At 38.6% G+C, this 22,432-nt stretch overlaps 1 protein-coding gene across 8 annotated transcripts in view; it reads left to right on the plus strand.

The window, feature by feature from the left end:
• Ston2 (stonin 2) overlaps positions 1–22,432 on the plus strand; it is a 130,972-nt gene that overhangs the window by 101,035 nt on the left and 7,505 nt on the right. For 5 of the 8 annotated variants that reach the window (XM_058577860.1, XM_058577859.1, XM_058577861.1 and 2 more), the window contains 2 exons: positions 13,926–15,803; positions 20,963–21,165. In XM_058577860.1, coding sequence (XP_058433843.1) covers positions 13,926–15,803; positions 20,963–21,165 — 2,081 coding nt within the window. The remainder of the gene's footprint in view (positions 1–13,925; positions 15,804–20,962; positions 21,166–22,432) is intronic. The other 3 variants (XM_046440724.2, XM_058577864.1, XM_058577863.1) reach the window with 1 other exon arrangement.

A 22,432-nucleotide genomic window follows, 5' to 3' on the forward strand; every position in this document is an offset into this window, starting at 1 on the left:
CTGTATTTTGTGTTATGCATTCTAACTAAGGTTCTTACTTATTTGCACATTTATGTCCATGCTTGAATTCTCACATGCAGAGAACAGGAGGTGACATAACCACATCCACCAATCTGCTGTGTGTCTGGCTGCAAAGAAGGTTTCACCTGATCCCCTGGAAAGGCCCTCAACATAGGCTACAAAAGCTACTATTTTTGAAGAGTAGAAGGAATCATGTTTATCAACATTTCATGATGTATTACAGCTGGGCAAGAAGCTTTAGATTTGAAAATAGCAGCCCTGATCCCATTGCCTCATCTCTGTCTACTGAAGTCTCTGACTTTAAATGTCAACAAGAATCAAATTTACTTTATGAATCAAATCATCATCATCAGTGATCCAGTATCACACTTTATTACTTCCCACATATCCTGAATGTTCCCATGAAGATGGCCAAACACTGCATCTGCATACTAGGATTAATGTTTCAATACTGTTCCCTCCAAATTTTTTCAGCAAATATAATGCACAAACCAACAGCTTGATTAGAAACTACCAACAGCTGCTTGTACTTGCTTTCTTCATACTTCTTGCTTTTAATGCTATTCCATGAAAATTCTCAATCTAGGATATTAAGCAAAAATTTAGCTCTAAAACTCCTGATACAATAATCCCTATAAATATGTGTTTATGAATATGTACATGCCAAGTAGACAGCTTGAAGGAAATATAATATGGTGACCTGGATCATCACAGGATTTAGATGGCTTTAACTATCTATATGCCCTTCTGTACCTTTACAATTTCTTCCTTACAAATCAAGAAATTTAACTTTGTGATATTTTAGAATTTGATGGCTAGAACCATGTATAAAACCAATATGCTTTGAAATGGATTCACATATGAGTACATGAGATTCAATGTAATGAATCCCTTAGTTATTCCCACCTAAAGCAACAGACACTTAACCCTGTGGTCCTAGGGACAAATGGCATCTTAGTTTATTAGTAACAAAATACCTTAGACTGCTTAAGTTATAAATAACAGAAATTTATTTCTCACAGTTTTGGAGTCTGAGAAATCCAAATCAAGATACCTGCAGGTTCAGTGTCTGGTGAGGACCTGCTCTTCACTTCTAAGATGGAACCTTAGAAGTTTTGGTCCTTACATGGTAAAAAGGACAAAAGGGCAAAAGGGCCTACCTAGTTCCCCAAAGCCCTTTTATGAGGGCAATTCCTCACAACTTCATTGCCTCCAAAAGGGGCCCACATCTATATAATGTTATATTGGGTTTTAGATTCTAACCTACAAATTTATATATATTCAATATAAATATGTATTTATATATATTCAAATATATTCAAATCATTAGGAGATAGGCAGCAGGTAAATCATGTGGCTTCTGAAAGTTCAGGATGTATATAGACATAGACATAGATATAGATAGTGCCTTTCCTACTTTCCCTATTCTCTAGTTAGTTGATTTTATTCCCTTCCTCCGAAACACTTATGGTGTCCTGGAGACTATTGTAAAGACCATGACCTCTTTAATCTGATATATAACTAAACCTCGCATCACAGATCCACAGTTGGTATAGACAACTTTCAGTGTAATATGTCTACAAATAAATCTTTATGCTAAGAGTACCTTCATATATCACTAAGATGTGTCCACTTAGTTCTAAACCACTCAAACTCATTTGGAACATAAAACTACTTCAGTATCTCAATAATAATTATAGACCTAACTATACGTTGATTGAGCACTGTTGAATGTTGAGATACATGTTCATGTGTTCTTTTATATTTCTTCCAAATAATTCTGTGGACTAGAGCAGAAATGATGATTATTCCATTTGATAGTGACAAAATTGGTACAAGGCTTTCAGTAGATCTGAGACTAGACACAAAACCTTCTGTTCCATGGTTAATAATGCCAAGTATCTCTCTCCAAAGTCTTCTCCCACGGGCACATGGATTCTAGAGAATTATTATATTCTATAATAATATCAAATACTATATAATGTTTGCTAAATACACATCATATACATGAACTCAGTTCTTATACCAACTTCAGAGAGAAATACTTTCATTATTTCCATTTTACAGTTGAGGAAACTGATGCCTGGTGCTTTTAAGTAACTTACTCAAGGTCACAGAGCTAATGGGTAGAGTAGGCTAGATATGAATAAGAGTGGACTCTGTTCTTCCTGACTGCCTGGCCACACAGTCAGGTCCATCTGCTTCCCACATGTTTATACCATGACCCAGACCAGAGGTGGCAGTTTTCTCAGTAAGAGTCCTATAACTCCTTCCCTCTAAACTTAAGAGTTTGAAATATTGCTTTTGTATTACTTAAGCAGTAATAACACTGTTCTATCTCCTTGTGGAAAGAATGAGAGAGAATAGAGAGGAGCAATAAAACTAATATTTTTTTTTCTCAATGGTCATATACAGGATCTTTTCATCTATCTCTTGCCTGGTTGCTAAGGAGCTTGCAAGAAACAAAAGTCAATTAACTTTAAGCAAAAGGAATTCATTCTAAGGACATAGTAGTTTGCAGAATCAAAAGAAAAGCTAAATACTCAGGCTTTGGGAAGTTGGTGTATCTGCTTTTACTGTGTTACAAACCACCCCAGAATTTAGTGGCTTGAGCAGACAATCATTAGTTTAGCTTCTGATTCTGTAAATCAGCAATCTGGATAGGACTTGAGCATCCCCAAACTGCACTGGGCTCAGCTGATCTCCTCAGGGACTTATTTATGGGTTTGCATTCAAGTTGCCTACTCAGCTACCATGTCTTGATTTTCTTCCATGTGATCACTCATCCCCTGGAAGACCACTCACATGATAATTTCAGGGTTCCAAGTGCATTTAAAAAAAGCAAACCCCAGTGCACAAGCACTTTTCAAATTTTTGCTTGCAATATATGAATTTCATCTTATCTAAAGCAAATCATATGACCAAAATCAGAGTCAGTGTGGGAGGGGGACTGCCCGAAAGCACAGAGATAGAAGAATCTGTAGCCATTTTTACTATCTCCAATACATGGCAGGAACCTAGGCAGCTTTAGCTCAAAGTAATATGAACTAATATGGAGCCTCTTTAGGGTTCCTCCATCTGAGTAACTTAGTTCCCACATTTCTCTTTCTTTGAATGAATCTATTCAAGATTTCCAAAGAGAATCTGACTTATTTTGAGTCTTATGCATCATGGATGGGACACCATGGTTGACAATTCATGAAGACTTGATTGAGAAGGAAGAGTTCCCCAAAGGATAGTTAATGAAGCTGTAATCCAAAGTGGTGGGGAGGGATGCAGATCAAGTAATACAGTATTCCTTCCTTCCATTTCATTCTCTGTATTGTCTTTGTCCTTCCCCTCTGAACCATGTGGGTTGACCTTTTCTCATAAGTATTTATTGAAAGCAAAAGTAACAATCTCAGTCTGGTACTTGAACAATAAACAATTTTAATCATTTACTTAAGAGATACTTTCTGTTATAGGCATAGGCATTCTCCCACCTTTCTTTTTTTTTTTTTGGTGGGGGGGAGTACCACTGAGCCACATTCCCAGCCCTTTAAAAAAAATTTTTTTTTTTTTTTCATCTTGAAACAGGGTCTTGCTAAGTTACTTAGGCCTTAAGTTACTTAGGTTACTATGTTGCTGAGTCTGGCTTTGAACTTGGGATTCTCCTGCCTCAGCCTCCTGAGCCAATAGCATTACAGGCAGGTGCTACTGCACCCAGCCTCTCTTCTTATATTGCTGTGTATTCACTGGACACTGTGTGTATACCCCCAAAAAGGATGTGAAAAACTGGTGTTCTGATGTGAAGTCACATAATCCTTATCCCCAACAGCAACCACAATAGCTATTTGTTTAGGTCAGTTTCATAATTCTGGCTAATTAGAAGGTTGGTTTTAAAACTTTTTAGAAAACAAGTAAGAATAGTGATGAAGTCCACTTTAATTAGATTCCAGCAATAGGAAAAGCCTGAATAGGCTGTTAGCATTGAGGGGTTTTGGTAGTGGTTGGGGGGGGGGGGTATTTGATTCAATTACCTAATAATAGAAGAGTGAAGGAAATAAGAGATCTTTCTTATTGCAAATATACCATTCTTATTATCAATTTATTTTTAAATTACAAGTATAATAGGCACTTTAGTTATTGTTATATAACATATTTAAAAGATGGGTTAGAAAATGAACAAATGATTTTTTAAAAAGTGAGCAAAAGTAGAAGTTTCAAAATATTTTCTTCCCATATTCCAGTGGATCGTCCCACTGTCTAGACTACTAATTTATCTACCTATCTATTTGTTTATTTTTGTGTCAGGGATTGAACCCAGTGTTGCTTAACCACTGAGCCACATACCCAGCCCTTTTTATTTTTTGAGATAGGGTCTTGTTAAGTTGATTTGGGCCTCGCTAAGTTGCGGAGACTGGCTTTGAACTTACAATCCTTCTGCCTCGGCCTCCAGAGCCACTGGGATTACAGGCAGCACCACCATACCCAGCCCTATTAAAATATCTTTTATCTACCCTTCTTACAAAGGCAACTCTAGTACCAAAGGGAAAATAGAAAGTTGGGTGTTTAGTCCTATCCAAAGTGTATCAGTGATTTAACAATTCCTTTATGGAATGGATTTTCATACTTCTTGTTATATTCACAGTGACGTTTCGAACGCATATGTCTATGTGCCTAAAGTTTGTCTCCCTCAAGCTTTTAAGGGTTCCTCTCTGCAATAATTATGGAAAGTCTTGGACTCACTGAATCATAACGTGAGGCAAATATATCATTTTCTTTCTTCATCCCCATTTCCCTTCTATTTTTCCTTCTTTCTTTCCTTCTTCCATGATCATATTGATAATAATATAACTTAAAGGCATTCTCCTTTCCCACTTCCTTCTGTTTTGCTTTCTTAAGAATTCTGAAATGTGTGTGTGTGTGTCTTGTTTTGTTTTGTTTTTGTTTTCGTTTTTAGTACTGGGGCTTGAACTCAGGGTTACTCAACTACTGAGCCACATCCCCAGCCCTATTTTGTATTTTATTTAGAGACAAGGTCTCACTGAGTTGCTTATGCTTAGCGTCTCGTTTTTTGCTGAGGCTGATCCCTCTGCCTCAGCCTCCCAAACTTCCGGGAACACAGGCATATACCACTGCTCCTGGCTCTTACTATAATAAGTAATATTTATTGAGCACTCTTAAACAATGTCCATTAATGACCCCATTGAACTTTAGAATAACCCTTGAAGTGAATAATGTTAGTTCCCTACAGAGTTGAGAAATACTGAAGTTTAGGGAGGGTTAAATAATGTGCCCAAGAGCCCACAGTTTTCATGTGGCAGGTCTGGGCCTTTCTGACTCCAGAGCCCAAGCTTTGCCCTCTACTATCTGTAGTGGCCCAAACAGGCAGTGGAGGCCATCCTGGGTTCAGGAGTCAATTGAATGTTAGCACAAGCTATGTTTAAGCTAGTCTTTCTCTTGTGAGCCTTGTGTCCATTCAGGAGACACTTCTGTATGTATGGTGAACAGTGCATGTTATAGCAAGTAAGGAAAATTGAAAGACTAACATCTGGAAACAGCTTTTTACTGTGTTTGCCCATGGATTACCTTATGAGGTCTTCAGAAAAATATGAGAGGTTCAGGAGTGCACCTAGATCTCTGCTGCTTGGAGAAATCTATTCTACTATGAATTAGTTGTTTTTCTGTTTTTCTAAGCTATTATCTTAAATTGATGTTTATAGTTTTATGAACTGCATGTATCACTAGTCTGTAGAAATGTTTCCTTTGATCTTGGTAACTAAAAGAGAGTTGAACAAATTCTAAAATGAAATCAAATGACCAAATTCAAATTCAATTGAAAAGAAGTGGATTATTGCATACTCAAGCTAGTTGGTTATTTTGTTGTTATTGTTATTGCTGGAAAATCTACATAAAGAGAAATGAACTTTGATAATATAGGTGAAAGAATTTTTAGAGGTCCTTTCAGCTTACAGAAATTTGCCCCTAATCTTCCTATTGATAATCCCAATCAGACTTCTTGAATTTCTTCAAGAAACTATTTTATGGCTGAGAAAATAAATGGAAGACAGTCAAATTTGGTAGAGATTTAGTCAGAACATCTATTCCTATCCTCATCCCCAACACACACGAGCACAGCATTTGTAATAATATGTGAGAAGTCCTGACCATTCTCTGCCCTTACCACCAGCCCCCTGATCAAATTTAAAGAATTAGCTTTGAAGCAGGAATTGGTGTCCAAATGATCAGACTTTGAATCTGATCTGCAGTAGAATGGCATGACTATATAACTGCTCTAGAACTGTGAAGGGAAAGATACCTCTGTGTGTGCTTAAAGTTAGCAGGGTGAGACTTCGAAGCAGGTAGGACTGGTGACTCCCAATTCCCACTCAAAGAATAAGTAGGGGGGCCAGGGCTGTGGCTTAGCGGTAGAGTGCTCGCCTTGCACATGCGAGACCCTGGGTTTGATCCTCAGAACCACATAAAAATAAATAAGTGAAATAAAGGTATTGTGTCCAACTACAACTAAAAAATAAATATTTTTTTTTAAAAAAAGAAGTAGAGGTGGGCCCATTCCCAGAGGCAGCTGGTCCATGGCTCACACTATAAAAAGTAAGACTTCCAAGTTTCTATATAAAGAGAATGATGAGTACCAGCTCTGCAGGGGCAGACACTGATTGATAGGACACTAGTGCTGGTTCAGTGTAAACCTGTCTATTAAAGAGAGCAGTGAGGGATCTAACAGAGACATTGGTGAGACAAACCTCTTGGTTAATTTCATTTGGCCAGCTTAACATCCTCTCTAAACCATAGCTTGGTTTTCTGTTACTCACCAGCATATCAAGGATGATAATCAAGCTCCCAGATGTTCCTTTGTAAGTCCGGTCTTTTTCTCTGTACCCTAACTACTGTAGTTAAGTGAGGTAAATATAGTGTGGTGTGTCTTTACTTTCCTTAACACTTCCAGGATCTGGGAATCATCTTACAATTGCCTGAAACCTAATTTTACATTCTGGCCCAAGAGGGATGAGGCTCTTAGAAGTTGATATCCCTGACCAAATGAAACATCATAGTTCAATCCCTATTTACCCTACTTTAGGGTGTAGTTCTTTGCTGAAGTCCAGGAACTTGACTGTTCACTTAGCCTTCAGGGGTCCAGAGGTTCCTTGGAGCTTATAAGTGTCCTGGGTCATTTCTGGGGTGTATCCCAACATGGTGATTGGGGGGGGGGGGATGAGGATGTGGAAACACATATGAGTGAGACTTCTGTGGCAGTTGTGCTGGCAGTGAATGTCACCTGTCCTGGTTGCAGTGAGAGCCTGGGAACTATAGTTCTACTATGCTTCTGGGGACTTGCCCTTGCTCCACCAGGAAGTACTTTTCCTGGGTCCCAGCCCTAGGACCTTCTGGTCTTGAGAACTGTGCTTAAATCAGTCAGGGTAGAGACCTCTTTTTTCCCTTGCTCCTACTATATGTTCTCCCTTACAGTGGCTGCTGGATACTACTACTCTTTCTTAAAAAAACTCCTGAATCAAAAAGGGCTTTTCTACTTCTTTTCATACCATGGAAGAGTTTGATTGTCCTTCACTCCTTTAAGGATCCAAAAGCTCTTTGAGGCTTATGAATTTCCTGGGTTGTTGCTGGGGTATATGCCCAAATGGTTATCATACCTTCTGGCTCTCTTTTTTATCATAGCGAAGCATACTTTATACAAGTGAGAGGCTCCCTTGATAAGGTCCAGATGATTAACTCCCTCTCTTACCCATACACAGTTACACAGTAGGGGGTGATGTCTCTTAACCTTTTGCCCAAAATTTCTCTATATAAATAGATGTTAATCCTGTTTAATTAATGTCTTTTCCCCATTGAACAAAGCTTCTTAGAAGTTGCATATCAAGATAACTCTTACCAATCTCAAAGGTAATAGGAAAAATTAAACAGATTTTAGCTTAATGAATAATAAGCTTTAAGGAGATAACTGAGTTAATGAAAATTAAAAGCAGGGCTTGATTTATAATCTCACCTTGGGCAGTTTTCTTAAAAATCACTAAACATTAGTCTTCTCAGAAAAATGAAAGGTCGAGTTTTACTGTTTCTAAAATCTTTTTAAGTCCTAAAATTCTATGTTCCTCTTTTCGCTTTACAGATTACTCCATTAAATATTTAATGTGTGCTGTGTATCTGGGGCTGATTTACAGTTTTAAGTATATTCTCCTATATAACAGCGACTGCTATTTCATGTTGAGAAACCTGTACTAATCTAAGAACATTTGTTTATACCACTTCCAATAGATTTCAGCGACCATCTCTAAGTAAGTTTTCTGCATTTTTTGTTGCATTAATAAATTAGATTAACAAGTGGGGGAAAAGAAAATGTCAAAATTTTGCTGTGTTCAAACTACAAAGACTACTAGCCTTTCTCACCCCATGGCCACCATAGTTCTTACTTGTCCTTCATTTTGGGTGCCTTTGATTACCATTGTAATTTACTTCATTTTCTTATGATCTTTTGGGAACTTAAGATAGATTGTAGTCTAACATTAAAAGAAGCAACCATTTCTCTTTAGTTTGCATCAGTGAAGACACTAGAAATCTCTTAGGTACTGGAAAATTTCCCTGTGATGGGGAATGAAAACCTAGTCTTTATACATGGCTTTGTTTGGCAGCAGCCCAACTCTTACTAAAAGCAATTTGGAGGTAACAAGTGGAAGGAATAGTAATTAAATAATGCTGGATTTTTGGTTTTGGTTTTATTTTAATAAGTCAATAAAATGGAATTATGGATAATAATTAACTTTGTATTTAAGATAATTAGCCTTGATTATAAATGTGCCAGTCTTTTATTCTCCCTCATTGTTTATCATACTGGCTGCTCTAATTGTAATCATCTTAGGAAATATTTCACTGCTGCTTTCTTAAAACAGACAATAGCTAAACTGTTTATTTCCTTTCTTTAAGGTTAATTAGTAATAAAGGTACATTTTTAACTTTATTATTTCTTTATTTTGTGAGCAACAGAGCAGTGTTTTATTTTTTTATTTTTTATTTTTTTAAAGAGAGAGGAGAGGGGGAGAGAGAGAGAGAGAGAGAGAGAGAGAGGGAATTTATTTATTTATTTTTAGTTTTTCGGCGGACACAACATCTTTGTTTGTATGTGGTGCTGAGGATCGAACCCGGGCCTCACGCATGCCAGACGAGCGCGCTACCGCTTGAGCCACATCCCGAGCCCCCAGAGCAGTGTTTTAAATGCTTAAGATTTAAATGTTTAAAATTGTTTTTTAAAAGAAAGGATACTGATTTAAAATTTAAAAAAATTTTGTTGGTACATTATGACTATACATCGTAGTGTGGGATTCATTATGCCATATTTATACATGCACATAACATAAAATGATCAATATCATTCTCTAGTACCTTCCTTTTCCCTCCCTAAACACCTCCCCTGATACACTTGTGCTTACTCTGAGACATTTGTTTTCAACACAAAGCATTATGAAACATTATAGTCCAGTGCTTTCTAACACATATATGCTTTGTGTAATGAAATGTATTATTCTAGTAGTAGTAGTAGTAGTAAGAGCAGCTCACATCCACTGAAATTTTATTATTGGCCTTTCAGGTAGGATTTTATATTTTCCTAAATTAGAAAAATATGAAATGGTAAAATCAGATGGTAAAACTGAGAGAAATTAAAAACGTATCCAAAGTCATATATTAAGTAAACCTTTTTTTTTTTTTTCCTGTTTGTACTAGGGATAGAGCCCACGGGCACTTTACCATTAAGCTATATCCCTAGCTCTTTTTTAAAAATTTTTGAGGCGAGATCTCCCTAAGTTGCAGTGGCTGACCTTGAACTTGGAATCCTTCTGCCTCCACCTCCCAAAATGCTGGAATTATAGCCATGTGCTACCATGCCCAGCTATGCAGCTAGTAAACTACTAATACATAACTGAAATCAAGGCAATTCAGCTTCTAGGTTCTTGTTATTATTTACTCAAAGTAAATACTTGACTGAACAGTATAGCATGGTCAGCTTCCATGTGAATAAACATACATCAAGAGCATTATCTCACCAGGCACAGTAGGACATGCCTATAATCCCAGCTCCTGGGGAGGCTGAGGCAGGAGGATTGAAAATTTGAGGTCTGCCTCAGTAATTTAGTAATAAACCCTGCCTCAAAAAACAAATTAAAAGGGCTGGGGATGTAGCTTATTGGTGGAGTTCACCTGGGTTTAATCCACAGAACCACAAACAAACAAACAGAAAAACAGAGAGGGTGGGGGGAGCATTGTCTCTCAATGGCAACACAGAATCCCTAAGGGTATAACAATTTATAAAACAGTCTTTATTTTAGATATATAATACCATGCCTGGCTCAAATTCTCAATTTCAGAAATTTGACCTGCAACCTCAAACTTTAGGTTGTTCACAGTTTTTTAGTGATCCAAATGTTACTTTGATAAATATCATCTATATATAATGTTGCATCTTTTTTATTTTCTTAAATTCCTATAAGACTCTTGAGTCACTGTTTTTGAAAACTTTAGACAAATTTTGGAATTGCCTTTCAGGAGAATGCAAATTTCTTCAACTGTCTAAATCTCTGATACTAGGACAATTGTATTTCATTGTTTCATAAGGTTAAATTCTTTTTCCTCCTCTTAGTTATTAGACAGTTATATTTCTTTATGTAAACTATCTGTTTATTTTCCTTATCCTACTTATTTGTGAAGGTATATTCATTTTTATTAAGAACACACACTCATTATATATTATGGTCATGAATTTTTTATCACACATAATGCAAATATTTACCAACAGGAGTTTTACATACAGATAAATTATCTATTTATGTGTAAAAGTCCAAAGAATATTCTCTAATAAAAAGGGACTCAAGAAATATAATTCAGTCTTTGTAAAAGCAATCAAATCTGTCTCTCAGTCAAGTGAAAAATGGAGCAAAATTAAGTCACAGTAGAGAAATCAGTGTCTTAATAAGGGATGATTTTTGAAAGTAACTCTTGGCAGTCTTTGGTTGCACCTCCAGAAATGCTTTATTTTATGTGAACCAAAAACCATTCCTGCTTTTCATCTGTATAAGTATGTAATGTTATTGAGAATTTTTTTCTTTATATGTGATGTTGTTAAAAAACAAATTCTTTCTTTTTTTTTCTTTTCTTTTCTCTTTCTCTCTTTCCTTTTTGGGGTTACTGAGGATTGAACCCAATCAATCATCTACCACTGAGCTCCATCCCCAGTCCTTTATTTTTTATTTTGAGACAGGGTTTTACTAAGTTGCTGAGGCTGGCCTTGAACTTGGGATCCTATTGCCTTAGCTTCCCTAGTTCCTTGGATTTTAAACATGCAACACCATGCCTGGCTCAAATTCTCAATTTCAGAAATTTGACCTATGTTTCACTCCTAACTAAAAGATAGGTTTTTAAAACCATTGTAATTATGGAACATGAAACGGCCAAAGGAGAGAGACTTTCCAATGTTTTTCAGTGGCCATCAAAGAGAAAATAAAATTTCTAGAAATTAATTTAATTCAAAAAAGTCCTTTATAATTTAAAGACATTTCATTTAAGTTATGAGTCTAATGCATCAAAAAAGTCTAGAACTTGATGTGATTTTAAATAACTTGATTTGAAAAGGAATTTATTGTAAGAAAATTATATTTAAGTAGAGACAAAGACCTTTTTCCCCTTCTTTTTTTTGGCTCAGAAGGAGATGAGAAATGCTATTTCAGGGACAAGATTACCAGCACAGGGGAACCCTTTGGCAGGAGGATAAATGGCTTTGGCAGAAGGCTGCCCTCCCAAAGAAAAAGACTTCAGCTTATTCTAAACCAGGGTGTGGTGATGCATTCCAGGCACAAGGGATACCCCTGCTAGTGGGGTGGGCCAGGCAGGTGCTGCTTGGAAATACAAGCAGAATTTCAACATTCTCTCTCCTTTGTGGTGGAAACACAAACTTCTGGAAGTTTGCAGAGCTGCCTCATTAGAAACGAGTTTTGAGATCCACCCCTTGCCCAGATCTCTAGGGAGGATGAGTTACTGTTCCTAGGAAGTAATTGTGTTAGTAAAATATTACTAAGGCTTACAATGTTTTCCTTAGCCTCCAATAAAAATAAGTTATTATTAATAATAATAATTAATAAACACATTAAATGTAAATACTATAAACCGAGGTTATTTTTTGATACTTTCCCTTCATTTGCCAAAAAATAAACCATTTGTATGTACATCCACAAAACTGAATTTGAAGGAGATTCTCATCTTTAATTTTAAAATGCTTTCAAATCCTTTTGTAGTGCTGCATGTACAGAAAATACCATGCACTCATTGTATTTCTGGAGTAGGTGTGGTTTATGTATGTATTCAGCCTACCTTTTCTAATTAAGGAAGTTGCTATCTGTTTGAATACAGTTCTGGCAGGACGGTGACAAGCCAGCCATCCCATCCGTGTGTAATTACATGTGCAATTATGTGTGGTGTTGCTGATTTGGAGTGCTTGGATGTGATATGCATAAAGTCGTAGCAAGGCCATCAGAAATCCGAATCTTTGTGTATCCTTTTCCCTTTGATTCTGAATGAATAGCAATAGAAATAGTGGGTGGGGTGGTGGCAGAGATCCCTATACACATTCCTCCAGATACAGAAAATGAAAGAGCTACTCCAAAGCAAAGTTTCTTTTTACAGTCAACAAACCTTTACTGAGTATTTGCTATATGCCAGATGTTCATCAAAATCAGCTCCTTCTTGCTAAAGGTTTTGTTGTTCTCCTCCCTTCCCACAATCTCTGCAGACACAGTCCTTATTATGTTAAGGTCTGGATCATTCCCTCATTAAGACTCCCTGTCCTGTGTACCCCCTTCCTTGAGGGACTTGCAGGTGGAGCTTTATTGGTAATAACCTGCTTATCATCCAATAAATAAGCCCCAAGATGGACATTTTAGAGAAACAAAGAAGAGATTATATTATGAATATTTCTTATTTATTATAACCTGTGAAAATTTTAATGACTAGGTATTTATTATTCTATGTGTGCCTCAATTTCTTAATGTTCATCCCACTTGTTGGATGTTTAAAATCTTTCCTTTTATTTCTTCCTAATAATGATAAAATGGACATCTCTGTTCTTCAAACTTGATTCCCAACCTGATTTATTTCTTAAGGGTAGAATTACTAAGTCATAGCTTATGAACATTTCTAAGATCCTTAATTATCTCACCAGACCACTTTTCAGTGTGTTTGTTGCAACTTAGTCTCATTGAATGTGTATTTAGTGTTCCTCTCATGCCACCCTAACCCTCATTGAAAAATGAAAACTTTGAAAATCTTCACTGATTTTTTTTGTTTAATTTTTGTTTTTCTTATTACTAGTGAGACAATATTTTTCATGTGCTTATTAGACATTTTTAGCTTCTCTTTCATGAGTTCTCTGTTTATGTCATTTGCCCATATTTCTGTTGGAGTTTGTGTTTTTCTTATTCAGTTGTATGAACTTACTACATACATATTAATGATGTTAATAATTTTGTCTTTTTTATCATATTTGGGCTAGAATTCTTCCAAGTATATTATTTGTAGTCATATTATCACTGACAGAATTGAACTTTTTAAAAAATGAGGTCAGTTTATATTGTTTTGTACAGAAGGTAGTTTTCAATGCTTAAAAATTAAGAATATACACCTTAGAGATAAGTGTAGAAAACATCTGTTTCAGAGCTTGGTCCTACCACTTAATGCTTCTGATATTACCATTACATTCTTAACTTCATGTAAGGTGGTGTGCTCATTACAAAATTATGAGACCAAGCATTTGAGACAGGTATCGAGCTGTTTTTGAACTGACTAGATTCAAGATAAAATTCTAGCATTCCCTCATTCACCTACTTCAATTTTCTCTAACTCCACAGGACCTGAATGGCAGCCCTCATATGGTCTCTTTTTCCTTTTAGACAATTCTTCCTCACTTCAGGAAGATGAGGAGGTAGAGATGGAGGCCATCACTTGGCAAACCAGCAGTCCAGCTATGAACGGGCACCCTACCCCTCCAGTGACCTCTGCTCGTTTCCCCAGCTGGGTCACTTTTGATGATAATGAAATTAGCCTCCCTTCTCTACCAGTCACCTCTCCTCTGAAGCCAGATATACCATCTATTACATCTGTGGTCCCAGATGCACCTTTTAACTCAACTGGGTCAGTTAAGAGGGATCGTCCCAAGAGCACTTTGATGAACTTTTCCAAACTTCAGAAGTTAGACATTTCCTCCTTAAACCGTCCACCTTTCATACCTGAGGCACCACCTTGGAGGGCAACCAATCCTTTCTTGAATGAGACTTTACAGGATATACAGCCCTCTCCTATCAACCCTTTCAGTGCTTTCTTTGAGGAACAGGAGAGGCGTTCCCAAAACAGTTCCATTTCCAGTACCACAGGCAAAAGCCAAAGAGATTCACTCATCGTCATCTACCAGGATGCCATCAGTTTTGATGATTCAAGCAAAAGTCAGTCACACTCTGATGCTGTTGAAAAACTTAAACAGCTCCACATCGATGATCCTGATCATTTTGGCAGCACAACACTACCTGATGATGACCCAGTAGCCTGGATTGAGCTAGATGCTCACCCGCCTGGGCCAGCTTTGTCCCAGCCCAGGGATGGGTGGCCAATGATGCTGAGGATCCCGGAGAAGAAAAACATCATGTCCTCCAGGCACTGGGGACCAATCTACATCAAACTAACGGACAGTGGTTACCTGCAGCTCTACTATGAGCAGGGCCTAGAGAAACCATTTCGTGAGTTCAAGTTGGAGATGTACCATGAGGTGTCCGAACCCCGGCTTCAAAACTATGATGAGAATGGTAGGATCCACAGCCTACGGATTGACCGAGTCAGCTACAAGGAGAAGAAGAAATACCAACCCAAACCTGCTGTGGCCCACACAGCAGAGAGGGAACAAGTGATTAAGCTGGGTACCACCAGTTATGATGATTTCCTGAGCTTCATCCGTGCAGTTCAGGACTGTCTCATGGATCTGCCGGTGTTATCAATGGACCTGAGCACAGTTGGTCTGAACTACCTCGAAGAGGAGATCACAGTGGATGTCAAAGACGAATTCTCTGGCATTGTGAGCAAAGGAGACAACCAGATTCTCCAGCACCACGTCTTAACACGAATCCACATTTTGAGTTTTCTCTCTGGGCTCGCGGAGTGCCGCTTGGGCCTTAATGACATCCTTGTGAAAGGAAATGAAATCGTTTCCCGGCAGGATATAATGCCCACCACAACCACAAAGTGGATTAAGCTCCATGAATGCCGTTTTCATGGGTGTGTGGATGAGGATGTGTTCAGTAGCTCTCGGGTTATTCTCTTCAACCCTTTGGATGCGTGCCGGTTTGAGCTCATGCGGTTCAGGACAGTGTTTGCGGAGAAGTCCTTGCCTTTCATGCTCAGGACCGCAGCCAGTATCAACGGGGCAGAGGTGGAGGTGCAAAGCTGGCTGAGGATGTCATCCGGTTTCTCCTCTAACCGTGACCCTCTCACCCAGGTTCCCTGCGAGAATGTAATGGTGCGTTACCCAGTGCCCAGTGAGTGGGTGAAAAACTTCCGCAGGGAAAGTGTCCTTGGGGAAAAGTCTCTGAAAGCCAAAGTGAATCGGGGGGCAAGTTTTGGCTCAACTAGTGTCTCTGGTTCTGAGCCTGTCATGAGAGTAACACTGGGAACTGCCAAGTATGAGCATGCCTTCAACGCCATCGTGTGGAGGATAAACCGGCTGCCTGACAAAAACTCAGGTAGGTCAGGGTTTCTCTTCTGTGGAAACGCCCATATGCTCCCTGAAAGCTGGGATCACCTTCCATATCTTCATCCTGTATCAAGTGCTTGCTTTTGTTGTGTGGTGGGAATGGTAATGAATGGGGAGGGGCACCAGAATAATTGAAATATTTGTGCAAAATAACAAGCATGGTGACCTAGTTCACTCCATCTTTTCAGCTCCTTGTTATCATAAATCTTCCATAAAAATATGTATTACTCTGCTCAGCTAAGCCGATAAGCAGCTTTCCAAGGAAGCTTCTGAATGTTTATTCTTTTGGGACTCATTAAAGTATTAACTGTGGTGTTAGAAGCAGTCCATTTCCAGATCCTACCTTGGAAGGCTTCTGGGTTCTGAAGAGGCATCTTTCTAGCTGTGCCCTGGATGTAGGTGAAAGGGCCAGTTTGTAGCCAATCATAATTACACATGAAAAGTTAAATTTCTGAGCTTCACTCTGTGAAGCCTGTCAGTCAAAATATCTCAAACTCAAAGTTTGGCTCTGGGACTTTGGGATGGGCAAGAAGGGAAGTGGGCTTCCAATCAGACTGAAGATCCAGCCAGAGCATGAAGGTCCATATGAGCCCAAATTTCATCAGGCATGAAGTAAAGCAAGGAATGTTTTATTTAAACAAACAGAAAGCATACCAACCCTAGCTGGCCTGCTCCCAGCTGTGGGGGATGCTCTTGTGCTTGATTGAGCCCAGAAGGCAATTACTTTCCTTGTTGGTCCAGAGAGATTTAGTGACATGACAAAACAAGGCAGCAATCAAACCAGCTCTAATAGCTTTCTTTCTTAGAGTAGGCCTGGGTGACCCCAGTGGCAGGAACAAGCTCATGATCCCATGAGCCTTCAAACCATTCTCTTCTTGTTTGTAATAAATTGTGCCCATCTGTTAACAAAAGTGGATTTGCTAGTGGAGCAAAAAGAATAAGCTTTGGGGAAACTCCTGATTGATATGTGTAGCTATGCTTTCATCCATTTTCACAATTAACTCCTAACTGTGTATTCAGAGTGTTCCTCTCCTGGTCAGCAGGTGGAGTGGCTATGTTACCATATCCTAGGTGCAATATGACATGATAGCAAGAAGCAGTACTGTCGGGAAACTCCTCAGGCAGCCCAGAGAGCTGGTGCACACCAGGCACTGTGTGTCAGACACTGGGTGTAGCAGTGCAATCTGATGAGACAATAGGGCTTCTGTTGTTTGAGGCTGGGTTTGCTACCCTCTATTCCTAAATTGACAGAATTTCTAAAACAAAGTCTTCCTCTCTTTGCTTGCTTCTTCACTTCTCTTGAAGTCAACACCGTGTTCTCCTGGTGAACACTCTGCAATTTCTATGTCAGCCATAGACTCGCAACTTTCCAGGGAAGTAAAAACACTGAATCCCCCCAGACACAAAAGCCCTGGGGAAGAGAGCACAGTGGAATTACTGCACTTCCAAGCTGGAAGGGACCATGGGGAACTCAGCCAAACCTCTTCATTCTACAGATGAGAAATTAAGGCCCTGGAGGTGATGTGACTCATCTAAAGTCTCACAACCACATCCAGGGCTCTTTTGTCAATACCACAGTTCCCACTTACATGGCAATAGATGAAGCCAAACAGACACAAACTTGAAATAATTTCTGTTATAAGAACAGAGATTCGCAGTTTTCTCAATGCATACAAGCATATCTCAAAGTGATTTAAAACATTTAAAAGTACTGTATAAGGGTTTTGATTATAAGCAACAAACACTGACCTTAAGAGAAGGAGAGGGAGGGAGGAATGAAAGAAATAAGGAAGGAAGGAAGAAAAGAAAGAGAGACAGGCTGGATGAATATGAATAGTTCAGAGAACTGAAGAAAAGTTTGAACAGACAGACATCAGAAAAGGCAGCTCTGGAATAGCCCTCATAACTAGTGGATTTCTCCTCAGGGTGCAGCCACTGGGACAAATGGTCACCACCATTTTCTGTCTCATTGCCAAGTGGATCCAGGCGAGGCGTGTCCAGGGCATTTTGACTCATCTAAGCATCAAGCTGATATTCAGCAGCAGGGAAGATTATTTCTCAAAAGAAGAGAAAAAAAAAAAAAGATTGCTACCAGAAAAAGGTGGAAATGGACACAGGACAGGGACAAAGCAATATAGGTCTTCAGCAAACATTTTTCTTAATGCTTCCCAGTGGAAAATATTCAGTAGCTCAAAGCCAAGTAAATGCAGCAAGTATGTTACTAGTTTACTAGAACCTTATTTGTGGGAGATTTTTAACATACAGGACAGCATAAGGATATTTAAAGATGTTCCTTACCTAAACCCCTGACACCATGCTTTTTCTATCGTGGCTATATTATAATATTTTTAGTAGTGACCCCCAATAGAGACTTCTTGTACTACTTCTGGCCCATGGTATGTTTCTGAACCCATTCAGGAAATTAATAGTACTCTCTTCTGGAAACAAGCTATATACGATCTATGCCCTGATTAGACTGCAATTTCCTACCATAACTGGAAATCACTGTGCCCAGCCCTTGCCCTCTCATCCTATGCTCCATCCATGAAACAAGAAAACTGATGATGATCTATTAGTAATAGCCCCATTTTCCTGAATTCTTCTATCTAGGTGTTAGTCTTAGCAAATCACCTTTTAAGTTTTTTTTTGTTTGTTTGTTTTTTTAATGACTTCCACCTCCATTTACAGGAGCCCAGCAGAAGTCAAAAGGCCCAGCCGGCTGAGAGGCCTGAACCCCTCCACACACACTCCTACCTACCTTGGCCCTGCTTCTGCATCCCACAGTTGGTGTGGCAGGCAGACTACAGGTAGCATGGGCCAGCAAGTGTGCAGCCACCGTGGGCTTGTTCTCTTCTTAGCCCCCAGGAAACCATGTAGCTGCTTTTGAATTCCATACTGCTTCCAACCAGCAGGGCCCAGCCAAGTGCACAAACCCAGCTAAATGTTCCAAGGATTCCTCCCACCAAAATCTCAACAGTTTTTTCTTAATCTTAGGAGATGCTGGAAATAAGTCCTGCTTACTCCACAGGTCTCACAAGAGGAAATAAAGCATTCTATCCTACATAGGTAACTTTGCTGGAATTCTAGTTCTCTTTAGATCAGGTAAAGATAAAACAATTCCAATAAGAATAAAGCCTTTTGGGGGAAAAAAAAAAAAAAAAACCCTGAAGTTTAATGTTACATTTTCTCATTTTCATCAAGGAAAATAACATAATGTGTAGGCTTTTTTTTAGCTCATTACTGTGAATTAAACTATACCAGTTTTCAAATTACACTTAAGTGTCCACCAGCCTCACACATCTAATAATGGAGGCGAGGAATCTAGGAAAAGGTGTTGCTTTCAGAGTTTGCTGTGAAAGGAGGGAGTCACTTTTGTAAAAGAAATGAGTTTTCAGTATTCCAACAACATGCAAATAAAGGTAAATTAGATAAAAACAGTTAATCAAGTTCTTAGAAAGAGATTCTTTCTATGTATGTTGTATTTTCTAATTCTATAGCAGCATATTGAGAAGAATTTAGGGCATAATTTGGAGTCAGAGTCAGATCTGAGTTTGATTCTCAGCTCTACTGCTTAATGCGGTGTGACCTCAGGCAATGAATTTAACCTTCTCAGAGAAACCCAATTTTTCTCATCTGTAAAATAGGGCTGTTAATACCTAGCTCATTCAGAATGAAATTAAGATAAATCTTTTTTAAATGTTCAGCACAGTATCAAGTCTGTAACAAATGTCAGTGAATGATAGCTATATAATTACATCTGTGGTACACAATTAAGAAGATATATGTAGATTCACTTTCAAATAATGTAATTTCTACAATTACATGTATCTTATTTAAATTCCTTTCCTAAAAACCAGTGCAAATTTTTCAGTTAATTTCCCAAAGTCTTACTCTTTACAAGTTACCATTGAATTAGGTTACATTTATGAAACAGCAAAACAATACTTCACTCTGTAATGTTTTCCTTGGAGAGTAGGTGTGTACCTTCTTAATTTCTGAGTTTGAAAGTCCTATCCCGCCCAGTAAAAAAGGGGGGGGAGGGAATTGTTTACTCAGGGACAATGGATAACTAAGGAGATGTTTCAGTTACACCATTAAGTCAACTAGAAAGCTCAGGCATTTTCTAGCCATGACCTTGGACAGCTCACTTTGTTTCTTGGTCTGAAAGTGAGGATGATATTATGACTTCAAGGGTTTTGTTGTGAAGATTCAGTGAGAATACCTGTGGAAAGCACTTAGCCTCCTGCAGGCACAGGGCATTCAACAATCATTTCCTGCTATGCTTGAAGAATGGCAGAAAGCTTGAAGGGTTAAAGTCATAGAACTAAGCTCTAATTCCCCCCCCCCAAGTCTAATAATAATTCTCAAACAAAAATCAAATCCTTAATTTGCCATCCAAGTATAATTACATATAGACTTATAGAATTGGAGCAGCAAGGGGCTGTGCCTGGCATACACCAGCCCACCCTTTTGTTATCCCTTCCATCTCTCCCCACTTTACAGTTCAGGAATTGAGACCTGGGGAGAACAAAAGACTTGGGTGTGGACTCTATGCCACTTGCATTGCAGCTGTAAGCCAATGCATGGTATTCTGATGTGGATCAGTTATTCTGAGGTGTGTACCACACTTTCCCTAATACATGTGTGCTGTCTATAAGGCTTTTGTCACATATGTCATTCACCCACAGAAATATGCTAAAAGCCTTTTTGAAAATATGAAATGGTATTAAGAATAGTCAACTCATCCTTCAAAGGAAAGCAATGATTTTGCTCCAGGTGGCTGTCATTGATGTTTTACTATGTGCTAAGTGCTGATCCCTTTTATTCTATTCTTTCAATCTACAGCCCCTTTTAGTTTGTACTGCATCCACATATCACCCTGATCTATGCAGGCAGAATGGTCTGTTTCTCAGGCTATGGGTTTTATTGATAGGATACTGGGCAGTGGTCATTAGACAATGTTTTATCAAATAGTCTAAGGCATACAGAGCCTGCAGCAGCAAATCCTCCAATTAACACTGAACCATCTGTAAGACTGCCAGGTGCCCAGCCTACTGGTCTCCTTTGTTACTGAGGTAGCTCTTTGACCTTTTTAAAATTTTTTAAATTCATCCCCAAAGAACCTGACCTGGATTCTTTCTTTCATAGCTTCTGGTCACCCACACTGTTTCTTTTGCCACCTTGAACTTGGTTCTGACCGGGAAGTGCCTTCCAGATTTGCCAGTCATGTGGATGTTGAGTTCAACATGCCCACAACTTCTGCCTCCAAAGCCGCTGTGAGATCCATCTCCGTGGAAGATAAGACTGATGTCAGGAAGTGGGTCAATTATTCAGCACATTACAGCTACAAGGTAGCCTTGGGAGGGGTCTGCCTGATGTTTGCAAGCCCATCTCTTAACACTACTACCCTCCCCCTCCTTAATCCTTTTAGCAATGCTTACTGTTGTGCAGAGTATGCTCTTAGCATTCTAGAGGAAGTACACATACATAGCTGTGGATGAGTCTGCTCTGATTTTAATGAATGATCTCTTGTGAGCAAGACAAAGGTTGGAAAAAAATAAAGGGGCTGTTTACAGAGGAGAATGCAATGTCTCTGTCCTTGTGAATAACAGCAGTAGAAAGAACAGAGGGCCTGGTGTGGTAGTGCACACTTGTAATCCCAGTGGCTTGGGAAGCTGAGACAGGTTCAAAACCAGCCTCAGCAACTTAGCAAGACCCTGTCTCAAAATAAAAAATAAAAAGGGCTGGGAATGTCCTCAGTGGTTAAGTGCCTCTGGGTTCAATCTCTGGTACCAAGAAAAGAAGAAGAAGAAAAAAGAACAGTGGGTGTAAATTTATTATTATATCATTTGTAATATAGTTTGTTGCAGAATAGTGAATGTGGAAGCAGAAGGGAGTTATCAGGAACTTGTCTGACCCTAAACACATTTCATCAGCATGAGCTGATGAAGTGGATCAAAACAAATTTAAGACACATATGACCTGGGCACTGGGCTGTTACAATACAGCAAATTTCTACAATGGTATTAGGATCCAGGCTATGGAAGGAGTAATAAAAGTTGTTGTTTTAAACAAGGATTTTGCAAAGTAGTTTAATAATTTCCTATTCACAATGATACCCTTACATTTATATGGTGATTTATGATTCCTCTGTTTCCTTAGTTGTGTGGTCTAAAACATTTAACTACCCAAAAGAACAAATACTCCATCTTGTGGCCAGGAAAAAAATAGCATTTTCCTCAAGCATGACCCTGTGCTGTCTTGAATCATTACCCTCCAAATGGAGCGGTATACTGAGAGAAGCAACCTTAATTATGAAATTCCTGAGCTTGAGGGATTCCCTGCCTGACTTATCAAAGGCTTCATTTGAAGTGTGTTATTTTCAAGTGGAGATTTATTTATTGAACCCTTTGAAAAGACAGCATATTTTGCAGAAGATATGGTAGAACTATAAACACTTCACTACTTCTAGTTTGGAGGCTTTTAAAGTGGTAAAATATTTGGAAAGGTTTAAAGAATCAGTTACAAAGGAATTTATTTATTTGATAAACATTCATCAATTGCCTCCTGTTTTTCTATATTATTAGATAAAATGGTGAACAAGATCTTGGCCCTGTC

This window comes from Marmota monax, unplaced genomic scaffold (genome assembly GCF_021218885.2).
Source record: "Marmota monax isolate L192 unplaced genomic scaffold, Marmota_monax_Labrador192_F-V1.1 WCK01_AAM20220418_F8-fsc00017, whole genome shotgun sequence".
Classification (NCBI taxonomy): Eukaryota; Metazoa; Chordata; class Mammalia; order Rodentia; family Sciuridae; genus Marmota; species Marmota monax.